The sequence below is a fragment of the Talpa occidentalis genome, unplaced genomic scaffold, assembly GCF_014898055.3.
Source record: "Talpa occidentalis isolate TD23 unplaced genomic scaffold, MPIMG_talOcc4v2.1 talOcc4.15, whole genome shotgun sequence".
NCBI lineage: Eukaryota > Metazoa > Chordata > Mammalia > Eulipotyphla > Talpidae > Talpa > Talpa occidentalis.
In genome coordinates this window covers 66,727,062-66,743,093 of record NW_023601543.1, presented here as the reverse complement: position 1 = coordinate 66,743,093, position 16,032 = coordinate 66,727,062, and the positions used below count along the sequence as shown (strand labels likewise).

Here is a 16,032-nt window from a genome sequence, read left to right as displayed (position 1 = left end):
ACTTGGCTAACATTGTTATTATTTGGAAACTAGCAAGAGCACAATATGTAGGGCAAGTGAGAAGGGCAGAAAGTTTGGTAAGAGTTGCTCTTGCAGTCTTGAGTCTAGTTTTCCCAGGGCAGACCAAGTAAGCTGCAAGTTCTGGAAGGGGTTGAGTTTTAGTTTTGACTAGGGACTTCTTCTTCTTCAGATAATCTGTCTTTTCTGTTAGCATCTTCAACTGATTAGGAGGTACACCTACATGATGAAGGATAGTCGACTTTACTCCTGATATAGTGATGTAAATGTTATTCACATTTAAAAATATCTTCACACCAGCAGTTTTTTAATCAAACAACTGGATATCATAGTCCAGCCAAGCTGACACATATTATAAACCATCACAGAATAGATGCATGAAAGAGTAATACTTAGGCAATAGTCAAAATTGTTTGAAAAAGGGAAGAGCAGTTGGGACCAGTTTGGCCACTACAAAAACAAAGTGGATATGAAATAAAGGGAACAATGTCTTATCATGGTGATGGGGATAAATATTGCAGAAACGAGCATTAGTTGACTTTTGGGAGAAGAGATAGAAAGAGGGAATTGGTTCCAAAAATATTCATGAATAAAAAAATATTAAGAGAGAAATTTAGAAATATTATGAATTTGTTAAATTAGTGTTTGTTAAGTAGAGTCCCCAGGGTGTCTATGTGCACAAAAAGACTGCAAGGGAAAGTAAAATAGAGAATTTGGATATTCACAGCTTTTAGAGGAGGTGCATAAAGGTATGTGACATACCTCAAGAGAGAGTGGGAGAGGACCCCCTGGGGCACACACCTTTATAGGGTCCTCAGGTGAAGTGCTTTGGCATTCCCAGGCTAAGGCCAGATTGGTCATTTCAAACCAAAAAGTGTGATGAAAGTGCTTTTGGTAAGTTTCTTAGGAAAACCGTGTCAGGAGTTTACCTTTACTTGTGGCTGTGGGCTGTTATCCAGGGCGTGCCCTTTCAGGAAGGACTGGTATTAATTCAGTGCCCTTACAGGCCACTTGTTCACTCAGAATGCATACAGAGGTAACAATATTATGGTGTAGTTTACCTAAACACTCAAGAAGAGATTATATATAATACTTAACACAGTTTTCTGTTTCCTCATTTTGATGTGCCAATAAGGTTTTATATGGCAATATCCAGTCATCAATTAAATATTTGGAGAAGACTGTGGGTGTCTTGGTAGTGGGTGTGGTGTGGTGACATACATCCAAACAGTGTGATCCTGTACCTATAAATGATAGGCAGTGTTGTAAACAAACATTACTTTAACACAAAAAAAAAATTAAGATTTTTTAAATTATTTATACAAAAGCTGGGGTATAGGCCAGAGGCATCAGAGGATGAGAGGATTCACCAGAGACAGAGCGGGGATCAGAACAGGCAGATGGACCAAAAGCACTGCTGAGGGGAGCAGCCTGCAAGACAGGGGAGGTCTGCTGTGCCATGTGGATATCTCCCTGGCCAGCCGGGAATTGAACACTCTGCAGAGGCTGTGGACAGCTTCACAGCGCTGCACTCAACCTGCTGCGCCACCAGGGAGGCCCTCAAAAATTTTTTAAATAAAATATAAATGTAAAGATTTAGGTTTTCTTTTGTTGAAATCATGCAGTTGAGTACAAAGACTAGATGACAGTTGTAGATGGATTATGCTCAGAGTTAAGCTTTAATCTCATCCTTATGTAAGAGAGAAGAAACTTGAATGGTAACTGGATAAGTGTTAAAATCTTTGGACTAAGAATATCATGATGTTATGTTAATAGACTAAAATGGAGTGACATCTAATAAATAAGACTATTATGCCATATTATTGGACTAAAATGAAGTGATGCTAACAAAAAAAAACAAAAATCATTAAGCTGCATTATGAAAAGTTACAGATAAAGATCAATGAAAAATGCATCTAATAACATGATAGGTACCCCTAATTCTTCAGACAGGCCTTCCCGTATCCTTACTGTTAGCAATAATCTTTCCATTCCCTGTAGTTACATGGGTCTTTTGCATAACAGATTGCTTAGCAGGATATTTCTTTTCCATTAGAAAGGTTTAGTGTACAACAATGTGGTTATAATTAACAATTAGATAGTATATACTTGAAACTTTCTAAGAGGGTAGGTAGATCTTAAGTGTGTTCTTACCCCCTCCCCCCATATGATTACTGTTTGAGGTGATGGATATTTTAATTAGCTTTATTGTGGTGATTATTTCACAATGTCTATATATATCAAATCAAGTTGTACACCTTAGATATTTATAATTTTCAGTAGTTAGTTATACTTCATTAAAGCTGTGAAATGAAAAGCACTTAATCTAAATAAGTTTTTTTAACCTTACAAATAGGGAAATATGAAAAATAATGGAAACACCCATTTTTAATGAGAGTCTATTCCTAACGTTGTCTTAGGCTAGATTCTTATGGTACTAGAAATGTACCATTGTGAGTTGTAGTATCATTTTTAGACATTTCTATATATAATGTGTAAGTGCTTTGGCAACCAAAGAATGATTGGTTGTTTCTTTTGAAATAGTAACCCTTAATGTAAAAGAAAAATTTCTGGGCCTCCCTGGTTGCCTAGGGGTTAAGTCTCAGCACTATCACACTATCACTGCTGTGGCCTGAATTTGATCCGCAGCCAGGGAGCTACCCACATGGCACAGCAGACCTCTCCTCGCTTACATGTTGCTGCCCACAACAGTGTATTTCAATCAGTCTGCCTGTTCTGCTCCCCATTCCGTCTCTGGTGAATCCTCTCAAATCCCCCCCACACCTCTGGCCTACACCCCAGTTCTTGTATGCATAAATAAATATGAATCTTTTAAAAAATTATTTATTGGGGAATTTAATGAATTTCTGGGGCACTCATGAGGTAGGGACCGTTAACAGGCCATTGTCATGTCCCTGCAGGATGTGGCTTCCTTTATCACTCACAGAATGAAATCAGATTCTCTCCCTCCCCTCGGCTCTCTTGATATTTGAATTCATGAAATACAGTTTGAAAGTGGTATCTGTTCATATTTCTCAATTTTTTTTTGTTAAATATTGTATTCTGGAATCATTATTAAGTAGTGGTACTGTTTTTTTTTTGTTTTTTTTTTGTTTTTTTTTTCAGATGATGCAGTTAGCAATTTAAAAGTCTGGTATTATCTTGAGATCCATACCTTTCCCGGATCACCTGTAAATATAATAGAAAAGACATGCAAAGCTCTGGTGAGTACCATTAAATGTTCATAGACTCTTGGATTTTTACAAACAAAGCTTTTGTTGTACACTTAAATTGGTATCTCTAAAATATATCCACATTAAATGAGTATATGGGGATAAATTATTTAGGTTATAGTAATTTTATTTTTAAATTTAGTAATATGAACTTACATGCATATGGAAAATATCTTTTCGTTATCTTACAGTGGCTGCAGTGATTATCATTCTACTTGCATATTTTAAGAGTTACTCAAGCAAACTTAACCTCAGTGTGCATGTGTGTTCTTGCACATAAGACAAAAACAGAATTGTTCTAGACTTTCAGTATCAATTCATCCTGGTTTGTAGAAAAGGCATTTGACTTTGAATGTATCTACAACAATTGCAAAGATTTGAGGTTTTAAATAATAGTGACTAATAAGAAATTAGTCTTATTTTAAAAAAATTGCTATAGTGACATTGCATTAGATCACATAATTTTCAGATGTGCTTTGTTAAAAATCATCTGTACATCTTTTTCCATCAGACCTATTTAAGTAAGCATAATACCTTCTAATTCTATCCATGTTGTCTCACATGGCAGAATTTCATCTTTTCTATAGCTGAGTAGTATTCTCTACATATATACTGCATCTTCTTTATCCAGTATCTGTCAATTGCTTATATCTCTTGGGAATTGTGAATAGTGCTGCAATGAATGTGGGATGCCTATATCTCTTCACGTTTCTGTTTTTGAAATTTTTTTGGGGTAAATACCCAGAAGTGGAATAATGGATCACATGAAATTTCTATTTTTAATTTTTTTGTGGAATCTCCATGCTCATTTCCATAATGAATGCACCAATTTGCATCCATGCCAACCATGTAGAAAGGATTCTATTCCCTTCATATTCTCTCCAACACCATTGTTTGTTTTCTTTTGGTTAATAGCCATTCTCTTAGGTGTGAGGTGATTTCTTGTTTTAGTTGCATTTCCTAATAAAAATAAATGATGAATACCTCTTCATATAGATGTTGGCCCTCTCTATATCTACTTTGGTGAAGTGTCTATTCAGATCCTCTGCTCATTTTTTAAAAAAGATTTATTTTTATTTATTTATGCATGTAAGAACTGGAGTGTAGGCCAGAAGGAGGGGGGTGAAAGGATTCACCAAAGACAGAGTGGGGAGCAGAATAGGCAGATCTACTGAAAGACACTGCTGAGGGGAGCTGTGGCAAAACAGGAGAAGTCTGCTGTGCCATGTGGGGTAGTTCCCTGGTCTGGGATCAAACTCTTGCCACAGTGGCTGGCAATAGCTTGATAGCACTGAGACTGTAACCACTGTGTCACCAGGGAGGCCCTCTTCTGCCCATTTTTTAATCAGGTTAAGAATAGGATATTCCTGGGCCTCCCCTGGTGGTGCAGGCAGTTGAGCGCCATGCTGTGAAGCTGTCCGAAGCCTCTGCAGCACTGGTTCGATCCCTGCCTGTTGGTGAAGGTCCCACATGGCACTGCAGGCCTCTCCTGTCACACCCGCTGCTCTTCTCAGCAGTGTATTTCATCACTCTGCCTGTTCTGTTCCCCGCTCTATCTCTGGTGAATCCTCTCACCCTCCCACGCATCTGACCTGTACCCCGGTTCTTATATAAATAAATAAATAAATAAAAATAATAGGATATTCCTATGTGAATTAATAAAGTGTTGCTAACTCTATGTCCAGGATTATTTAATAAAGTCAAATATAGAGTCATGGTTTAAATGAAATGTAGAACAATAGTAATTGCTGTTAAGCATGTTTTGTTTTATTTTATTTTTAATTTTTTTAAAGATTTATTTATGCATGCAAGAGCTGGGGTACAGGCCAGAGATGCGGGGGAGTGAGAGGATTCACCAGAGACAGAGCAGGGAACAGAACAGGCAGACTGACTGAAACACACTGCTGAGGGGAGCAGCGGGCGAGGCAGGGGAGGTGTGCTTCGCCATGTGGGTTGCTCCCTGGCTGACCGGGGATCGAACCCGTGCTGTAGAGGCTGCAGATTGCTTCATAGTATGGTGCTTAACCCCTTGTGCCACCAGGGAAGCCCTGTTAATCATGTTTTCATTAGATTTAATTTCCTTTTGTTACTACTCAAATATTTAAATCAATAATACAGTTTATTTTCATTTTTTAATATGCAGATAGACTTTTTCATAGAATTGATTTTTTTTAAAGATTTATTTATTTTTACACAAGAGCTGGAGTACAGGCCAGAGGTGTGGGAACGTGAGAGGATTCACCAGAGACAGAGTGGGGAGCAGAACAGACAAACGACCAAAATACACTGCTGAGGGGAGCAGCGGGTGCTACAGGAGAGGTCTGCCATGCCATGTGGGAATCTCCCTGGCCAGCTGGGAATTGAACCCGCGCTGCAGAGGCTGCGGACAGCTTCACAGTGCTGTGCTGCGCTCAACCCGCTTCGCCACCAGGGAGTCCCTAAAATTGGTTATTTAGACTCTTGAACTTGAGAGCCAATAAATCGAAAATAAGAAAAGACTAAAACACTTTTTTTTTTGATTCATTTATTTATACAAGAAGTGGGGTACAGACCAGATGCACGGGAGGGTGAGAGGATTCACCAGAGACAGAGCGGGGAGTAGAACAGGCAGACTGACTGAAATACACTGCTGAGGGGAGCAGCGGGCGAGATAGGAGAGGTCTGCTCGCCATGTGGGTTTTTCCAAGGCCGGCGGGGATTGAACCGGCACTGCAGCGGCTGCGGACAGCTTCACAGCGCAGCGCTCAACCGCCTGCGCTACCAGGGAGGCCCAAGACTAAAACACTTTTAAGTCTAGAAATCAGTCATTTGCCAATCTAATTTCTGAGCAAATCTCCATTGAGGCATAGAAAATAAATGGTTAATTTATTGAAATGCACTCAAGTATAGCTTGCAAAAACATTCTTTTCAAAGTGGAACATAATTTAACACTTTACTGATAGGATCATTTCACTCAATGAAAATGTCCTATTGCTGTGACCTTGTTATCAACTGTAGAATAAAATATATCTTAAAAGTTATTTTTAAATAATATAGCTTTAGTATTGAAATCACTTACTGAGGGAAATGATTACTGAATTAACAGTCATCTGGTTATCAAATCACAAAAGGAAAACTATTTACAAATTCAGGTCAGGGGAAATTGGGACTGTGAGCAGTTCCTCTAAAAAGAAAACATTATCTTTCTCCTGATTTATTTTGCTGAGCCTAATCCCCTCCAGTTCTATCCATGTTGTTGCAACAGTGGAAAGTTTATCTATTTTTACAACCAAGTAGTAGAGAAACAAATCAAAGGGTTAGATACAACCAAACCAATAACAAATCCTAGCAATCTGACTATAGAATTGAGGCTACAAGAGGGGAAGGAATAAGGGGGGAGAGAAAGAAAGGGAGCACTGTGGTAGGGGACATTCAGTGCCTTGGTGGTGAGGGTGGTGTGGTGGCAAGCACCTAGGGCATGTGATCCTGTACCTCTAAATCATAATCACTGTTGTAAACTGATATTACCTCAATAATAAATAAACAAGAAATAACGGCTTCCTTATTAACTAGATGTTTCAAATTGAGGTAGAGATGAACAGAAATATGCAGCACAAACTAGCAAGAGATGCAATTCTGAAATCAGGTATACACAAACAATTATTATATCTTTTCTTTAAATAGTATATAAAGTGCCCGTTTATTTGAAAAGAGCTTTTAGCTCTTTGGGAAAATACTGATAGAAAATTGAGTTTTTTCCAACTCTCAAATTTGAATGGCGAAGGAAGAGAAACATACATCATCAGACTACTGTACTTGAATATGTAAGAAGACGCAGCTAAAAGCTAAAAGAAACCATCACCTGTCTCTCTCCATGCACTTCAAATATACTTTCATTTCTTAAATTAAGGTTTCCATATACCCTTTCAGGAATATATTGTTTTCATAAATAATATACTTTCAAATAACGATCATTGGATTTTTTCCAAAAAGATCTTGCCCATTACCATGCAGTATATTACATTATTATCATGTGACCCTTAAGTAGTTTGTGTTGATTTCCTATTCATTTTTAATTTAAACCTCTCCTGATTGTGGTATCACTATGGGACACCTATGACACATCTGATTTGTATATATGCTTATGATTATTATCAATTATGTATGTTACTGCTCTTATTTCCCATTATGAATAGTTCACATAGTTCTTTTATGGAGATACTTAAATCATTTCCTTTCAAGTTCTGCATAGATGAAAATGTAATTCTTGAGCCCCCATTACACTGAGTAGTTTTGCTTTATAAAGCAAGAACAAAACTTAGCACCAGCAGCTGCTAAATTGCTCCCTTTGTCACTTTAGGCATGTGTGCTGTATTTATTAAATGGTCACTTTCAACTCAGGTTAGTGGAGAAGGGGACTCTTTTTTGACTAACCCTGCTCACAGTCCCCCAAGAAAGGTGATATCATTGCCAAGTTGTTTCCCCATATTTCTAATAGGAATTGCCTAAGGTAAAAATGTATGTTTTCCTTAACTCCATGACATGACAATTTAATTGGTGGAGATTGTTTGGATCAAACAAAAGGATCAAAACAAAAGTGGTGGGAATTTTACGGGGACTATAACCAATATGAAAATGCATACATTGTACAAAAATGAAAAATGATGTAAAAATATATAAAATAAAAAAAAACAGGAACAAAAAAATTATCACATTGAAAAAACCTTTGTGGGGAGCAACATGGCGGCGAGGAGACGCTGCGAGTAAGATCTCCCATTAAAAAAAGTTAATAGGGAGGAAAAGCGGCAGGTCCCAGTGAGAACTGGGACACGGAAGATAAACGGGTGACTCCAGCGAACTGCCCGAAGAAGAAAGTGGCCATAAAAGAGGACCAGAAGGGAGGAAAGCGCAGAACCCTGCTCCCCTCCCCCGCCCACAGAGGCGGCACTCTCCGACCGGCAGAGAGGAGGAAACAACAAACCAAAACGGCCAACAAGAAAAACGGACACAGCAAGCGGGACTGTGAGTGGAAAGGAACTATTGCAGCCACCACACCCCGTGAACGGGAGCTGAGGCGAACCCTGCAGGATCCGCCGCGGAGGTGAGCTCCAGGCGCCATTAAAGAGAGCCCCGCCCAGGAGGAGACCAGCCCCAGCACACAGCCCCGGCCGCCCGGTAAGCCTGCGCGGAAAGTGGCGCGGATCCAGACCGGATCGCAGCTGCCCAGGTCCCCGCGCCTGCGACCTAGGCTTGCGGGGAGACGGCGGAGGCCCTCCCTGAGTGAGCAGGAACAAGGCGCCCAGGCACGGGAGCGGGATTCAAAAGGCGCCATTCCCGCGCCACTGATCTGGGCTACAGCCCGCGTCCTGGAACTGAGGGCTTTGGAACTGAGACCCGGGGCACGAAATTAGGGGCGTGGGTTCCCCACGACGGTGGGGCACAAGGCAGACACAGCACCCCAAAGCCGTTGAGGTGTACCCTACCATCCCCGCTCTGCTCCCTGTCCCACGGGGTGGAAAATCAGCTCCCCAAGGGCTCTAGGAGAGATCTCTGGCGCCACCTAGCGACTTGACCCCAGCACAGGCTACTGAAGGAGCTAGTGGCCAGCTGGGGAGTTAGCCCACACCTGGCTCCTTCCGAACAAGTAGTCTGAGCCCACAGGGAGAGCAAGCACCCACAGCCAGGGCAGACCAGGCGCGCAGAAGAGTGTGCCTGAGACCAGACGCGCAGGGAGTGTGTCCCACATTACCATTTTAGAACAGGGACATTTCTTCAGTAAAGACTACCTGCAGAAGGCTTCCTCAGGAGCCAGAGGTGAGCGGGGGAAGTTCGCCCACGCCAGACCCCCTCTGGCCTGCAGTCCAAGCCCAGAGGGGAGCAGGAACCCACCGCCGGGGCAGACCAGGCGCACAGGGGAGTGTGTCCCCACGTCGGCATTTTAGAACAGGGACCTTTCTCCATTAAAGGCTGCTTGAAACTGACAGATGACTCCTGGAAGAACCAGAGGGGAACAGAGAAGCCCACCCAAGATGCCGGCCAGTCCCAACAACACAGTGTCCCAACGCATACGGCAAATTAGAAAACAGACAGTAGGGAGGAGAAGAACCACACGCAACCTAGCAACTCTCCAGAGAAAAAGCACACCACAAAAAGAAAGCCAGCCCCCAGATTGCAAAGACAATAACTTGGAAGAATTTCTGAGCCTTCCAGAAAGAGAATTTAAAATTGCCGTGATTAAAAAACTGACAGAAGTCATAAAGGAAAACAATGATAAGGGAAAAATAATCAACGATCAGAAGAATGCAATTGAGTCCCTAGAGAGGGAAAACAATGGTCAGAAGAAAGAAATTGAGTCCCTAAAGAGGGAAGTAAAAGAAATGCAGGAGATCAAAGAATTAATGGAAGAACTAAAGAATTCTGGGAAAAGCAATGAAAGCAGAATAGATGAAATGGAAGAACGAATAAGTAATCTTGAAGACACAGAAATAAAAAGAACCAAAACAGAAAAGGAAAGAGAAGTACGAAGGAAAAAGAACGAAGAAAGACTTCGGGAACTATCTGACTCCATGAGGAAAGGAAATATAAGAGTTATAGGAATACCAGAAGGAGAGGAGAGAGATGTAGGAACAGAGAAAATATTCAAAGAGATAATTGAAGAGAACTTCCCAAATGTGAAGAAGGAGCTGAAAATTGATATACAAGAAGCAAGAAGAACACCAAACTTCCACGACGAAAGGAAAAATACAGCAAGACACATAATAGTAAAGCTCCCAAGAATCCAGGACAAGGAAAAAATAATGAAGCTGGCAAGAGGGAAGAAACAGATAACATTCAAAGGAAAACCAATCAGGCTGACATCAGACTTCTCCGAAGAAACACTACGGGCAAGGAGAGAGTGGAGGGACATAGTCAACAGACTCCAAGAAAACAGATGCCAACCAAGAATACTCTATCCCGCAAAGCTCTCCTTCCTCTTTGAAGAAAGAATATGGACCTTCCCAGACAAACAGAAACTCCGGAATTTCATTGCAACTAAACCCCCACTCCAAAAAATACTACAAGGAGTCCTAAAGCCAGAACCTCAGAGGGACGAATAACAATGAAAGAAGGCCAAAAAAAAAAAAAAAATTAAAAGAATAAATAAATAAAATCAAAGGAAAGACAAACACAATGGCAAATACAGATGTTAACATATCAATATTAACTCTAAATGTAAATGGACTAAACTCTTCAATAAAAAGACACAGAGTGGCAGCCTGGATTAAGAAACAAAACCCAACCTTTTGCTGTCTCCAGGAAACACATTTAGCTACAAAAGATAAAAATAGGCTCAAAGTTAAAGGATGGAAAACAATCCTACAAGCAAATGGACCAAAAAAGAAAGCAGGAACAGCTATACTTATATCAGATAAAACAGATTTCAAACTCAAAAAGATAAAAAGAGACCCCAATGGTCACTACATTATGATCAAGGGGACAATACTTCAAGAAGAAATAACACTCATTAACATATACTCACCAAACGAAGGAGCACCAAAATATATCAGACAACTGTTGTCCTCTCTGAAAACAGACATCAGAGAAAACACATATGTAGTGGGAGACTTCAACACACCACTATCAACAATGGATAGATCAACAAGACAAAAAATAAGTAAAGAAACCAAAGCTCTAAATAAGGACCTAGAGCAATTAGGCTTAACAGACATCTATAGAACACTAAACCCCAAAAAAACGGAGTACACATTTTTCTCAAGCGCACACGGATCATTCTCCAGGATCGATCACATACTGGGGCACAAGACAAACATCAACAGATACACCAAGATTGAAATCATATCAACCATCTTTTCTGACCATGAAGGCATCAAACTAGAAATAAACCATAAAAAGAAGGCAAGGAACTTTCCTACCTCATGGAGATTAAAAACCACACTACTGGAAGACCATTGGACTAATGAGGAGATCAAAGAAATTAAAAAATTTTTTGAATTGAACGACAAGGAGGACACTAATATCCTAAATGTATGGGATGCAGCAAAAGCAGTAATAAGAGGAAATATATAGCAATAGAAGCTCACATCAAGAAACAAGAAAGAACGCAAAGAAACAACCTCATCTCGAAGCTCAAAGATCTAGAAAAAGAACAACAAAAAAAACCCCAAAACCAGTAGAAGAAAAGAAATAATAAAAACCAAAGCAGAAATAAATGAAATTGAAACTAAAAAAAACAATCCAAAAGATCAATGAAACCAAGAGCTGTTTTTTGAAAAAATCAATAAAATAGACAAACCCCTAGCCAGGCTCACAAAGGAAAAAAGGGAGAAAGCACAAATAAACAGGATCATCAATGAAAGAGGAGAAATCACAACGGACACAGCAGAAATCAAAAGAATAATCAGTAACTACTATGAACAGTTATATGGAAACAAGTTTAACAATCTAGAGGAGATGAACAAATTCCTACAACTCTACAATCACCCAAAGCTAGATAAAGAAGAAATAGAACACCTAAACAGACCAATTACAATTAGCGAAATTGAAATGGTAATAAAAAACCTCCCCAAAAACAAAAGCCCAGGACCTGATGGATTTACAAATGAATTCTACCAAACATTCAGAGACGAATTAGTGCCTATCCTTCACAAACTCTTCCAAAAATTGAGAAGGAAGGGACAATACCAAACACGTTTTATGAAGCCAACATTACACTAATACCAAAACCGAACAAGGACAACACAAAAAAGGAAAACTACAGGCCAATCTCCCTAATGAACACGGATGCAAAAATCCTCAATAAATTTTAGCTATCAGAATCCAACAATGTATCCATAAGATAATTCACCACGACCAAGTTGGATTCATTCCAGGGGCACAAGGATGGTTTAACATCCGAAAATCAATCAACGTTATCCAACACATCAACAAAAAGAAATATAAAAACCATATGATAATATCAATAGATGCTGAGAAAGCTTTCGACAAAGTGCAACACCCATTCATGATAAAAGCCCTTGAAATTCTGGGGATACAAGGAACATACCTCAACATCATAAAGGCCATCTATGACAAGCAACAGCCAGTATCATTCTCAATGGTGAAAAGCTGAAAGCAATTCCATTAAGATCTGGAACAAGACAAGGATGTCCACTCTCACCATTGCTTTTCAATATAATACTGGAAGTCCTAGCCAGGGCAATAAGACAAGAGAAAGACATCCAAGGAATCCAAATAGGAAAAGAAGAAGTCAAACTATCACTATTTGCAGACGATATGATATTATACATAGAGAACCCAAAAACTCCACAGAAAAGCTAATTCAACTCATCAATCAGTTCAGTAAAGTGGCAGGATACAAAATCAACACGCAAAAGTCAGTAGCCTTCCTATACACAAATAATAAATCTGAAGAAGAAGAAATCAAAAAGACCATCCCTTTTGTTATTGAAACAAAAAAAATCAAATATTTGGGAATAAATCTAACAAAAGAGGTAAAGGACCTATACAAAGAAAACTATGAAACACTGTTAAAAGAAATAGAAGAAGACACAAAGAAATGGAGAGATGTCCCCTGCTCATGGATTGGAAGAATAAACATTATTAAAATGGCCATCCTACCAAAAGCAATATACAGATTCAATGCTATTCCAATCAAAATTTCAATGTCATTCTTCAAAGAAATAGAACAATTATTGATGAATTCATATGGAATCACCAAAACCCCGAATAGCCAAAGCTCTCCTGAAAAAAAAAGAAGGGAATGGAGGCATCAGACTCCCAGACTTCAAACTATACTACAAAGCCATAATCATCAAAACTGCATGGTATTGGAACAAGAACAGACATACAGACCAATGGAATCGAATAGAAAATCCAGAAATAAACCCACAGATTTATGGTCAACTAATCTTTGACAAAGGAGCAAAGAATATGCATTGGAGCAAAGAAAGTTTGTTCAATAAATGGTGCTGGGAAAACTGGGTCGCTACATGCAAAAGAATGAAGCTTGACCACCACCTCACACCATACACAAAAATCAACTCAAAATGGATTAAAGAACTAGACATAAGACCTGAAACCATAAATACATAGAAGGAAATATAGGCGAAACACTACGTGATTTGCACATCAAAGACATCTTTACAGACACATCACCCAAAGCAGTGATAGTGAAGAGAAAGATAAACAGCTGGGACTACATCAAATTAAAGAGCTTCTGCACAGCAAAGAGACAATAACAAAACAAAGAGAAACCCCACCAACTGGGAGAACATTTTTGCACCCAACACTAATGATAAAGGACTGATCACAAAAATCTGCAAAGAGCTGATGAGACTCAACAACAACAAAGAAAATAATCCAGTCAAAAAATGGGCAGAAGAGCTTAAAAGAAACTTTTCTGAAGAGGAAATGCAAATGGCCAACAGGCATATGAAAAAATGTTCAACATCACTTGTCATCAGGGAAATGCAAATCAAAACTACCATGAGATACCATCTTACACCAGTGAGAATGGCACATATTAAAAAAACTAGCAACAACAAATGTTGGCGAGGGTGTGGAGAAAAAGGAACTCTTCTGCTCTGTTGGTGGGAGTGCAAACTGGTCCAACCACTGTGGAAAGCTGTATGGAGATTTCTGGACCTACTAAACATAGAGCTTCCATATGATCCAGCAATTCCACTCCTAGGTATTTACCCAAAGGACACAGAAACATCAATTCCAAAGAACACCTGCACCCCTATGTTTATAGCAGCACTGTTTACAATAGCTAAGCTTTGGAAACAACCCAAATGCCCAAAAGTAGATGACTGGATCAAGAAGATGTGGTACATATATACCATGGAATATTACTCAGCATTCAAAAAAGATAAACACATGCAATTTGCAGCAACATGGATGGCGCTGGAAGGGATCATGCTCAGCGAAATAAGCCAAAAAGAAAAAGAAAAATTCCGGATGGTCTCACTCATAGCAGGAATCTAGAAAACTTAAATAAGGGACCAGGAAAATGAATAACTATAAGAAAGTGAAAATCAAAATCAACAAAAAACTATGAACCAGAGACACTTTTAGGGGCGGGGGTGGGAGGGGAGGGATTGGGGTCAGAATGGGGGGGCTGCAATTGTATGGGGAATATAACAATAAAATTTATTAAAAAAAAAAAAAAAAAAAAAAAAAAAAACCTTTGTGTACGCCTTGAAGAAAATGCTTTCTGAATACATTCAAAAGTACACTGAAATGGTTGTCCTCACCTATATATTCTGTTTTAGTATTTTTGACTGTACTTTCTGTGTTACTAATCTTTTCTTTTTTTTAAACATAATTGGGTGTCAATTTTTTTAAGGTTTATTTAATTATTTATACAAGAACCAGGGTACAGGCCAGATGTGTGAGAGGGTGAGAGGATTCAACAGAGACAAAGCAGGGAATAGAACAGGAAGATTGACCAGAATATACTGCTGAGGGGAGCAGCAGGCGAGACAGGAGAGGTCTGCTGCGCCATGTGGGTTGCTCCAAGGCCTGCGAGGATAGAACCCAACACTGCAGAGGCTGTGGACAGCTTCACAGCACTGCACTCAACCGCCTGCACCACCAGGGAGGCCCTGTGTTACTAAACTTCTGAGAAATATTTTACTTAAACCTTAGATCATCAGATATGGCAATGAAACTTTCAAGATACTAAACCATCTCTGATTTTCCATCTGCAGGTCAGCTTTTGTTACATTCAACCCAATTTTTGTCTCTTCCCTAGAAATGAGTGAGTAAGCAGGCTCTCTCTAAAATAGGATTTTAGTAAGAAGTATTTACAAACATCAGGCACATTAATTTGATCACGTCTTACAGTAGGTTCCAAAAGTCATATTCATAATACACAATAATTGGTTGTTACTAGTCCATTTTCTGTTGATGTAAAGCTTTTAGGGTTTCTTTTGGAAAGTTTAACATGTAGTATCTGCCGTTCCATTTCACTTGCATTAAACATTTCTTGTACATCATTTAGTTTGACTGTGGGACAATGATGAGACTAAACCTCTCTCTTCCTAGTGACACTCAATAATTTCAGTATACAGCAACGAGCTATATATATTTTCAGAAAGCAACGCTTCAATGTGTGAACAAAACCTTACATGCTTTAAGTTTTGGATTAGTCATATCCTTCATTATATTTGTTCTGTTGTCCATGACAATCACATAACTTTCTTTACTCATTTTTTTAAATTTTATAATCAAGCTTTAATTAAATTCACTATAGTGTTAATGGTGAGACCCAGAAATCTCTGTTACAAGCTAGTAAGAGAGGGCGATAGTTAAAAGAACAGTTCACTTGGTGTCAAGCATAAAAACATTAATACAAAGCAACATATGTGAGTTGTTAACAACTTTCAGTATGTTTTTACTATAAAATGTTAGTGTCCATAATAGGAAAGAATATATTTTGAGATATTCATTTTGTTACGTACTTTTTTCTTTCCTTCATATGATTATTTTTTTTTTTTCTGGGTAAAAGATCTGTATCATGGCTGTTATACAAAATACTGAAATTTTTCTTCCTTATAAAATGTTGAGATAGCAAAATCAGCATTCTAGTTTGAATTTATTTTGAGAAGTGAAAAATTTTTTAAGTAGGATATTTGCTTATAAATATTTCATGGCCTAATTGTATTAAATCATAATATATATTGCTTCAAGATATATGTGTATATACATATAATTGATATATATAGAGAGAGAAATCTACATATCCATATCTATCAATGAGAGAGACAGAGAGGGAGAGTTTGAAAACCTATCTTGTTTT

At 38.8% G+C, this 16,032-nt stretch overlaps 1 protein-coding gene across 1 annotated transcript in view; it reads left to right on the top strand.

Annotated features, from left to right (window-relative positions):
* The window catches only part of CFAP47 (cilia and flagella associated protein 47), a 330,871-nt gene that overhangs the window by 239,389 nt on the left and 75,450 nt on the right, over positions 1-16,032 (top strand). The window contains exon 52 of the mRNA XM_054695900.1: positions 3,145-3,242. Within this exon, the coding sequence (XP_054551875.1) occupies positions 3,145-3,242 (98 nt within the window). The remainder of the gene's footprint in view (positions 1-3,144; positions 3,243-16,032) is intronic.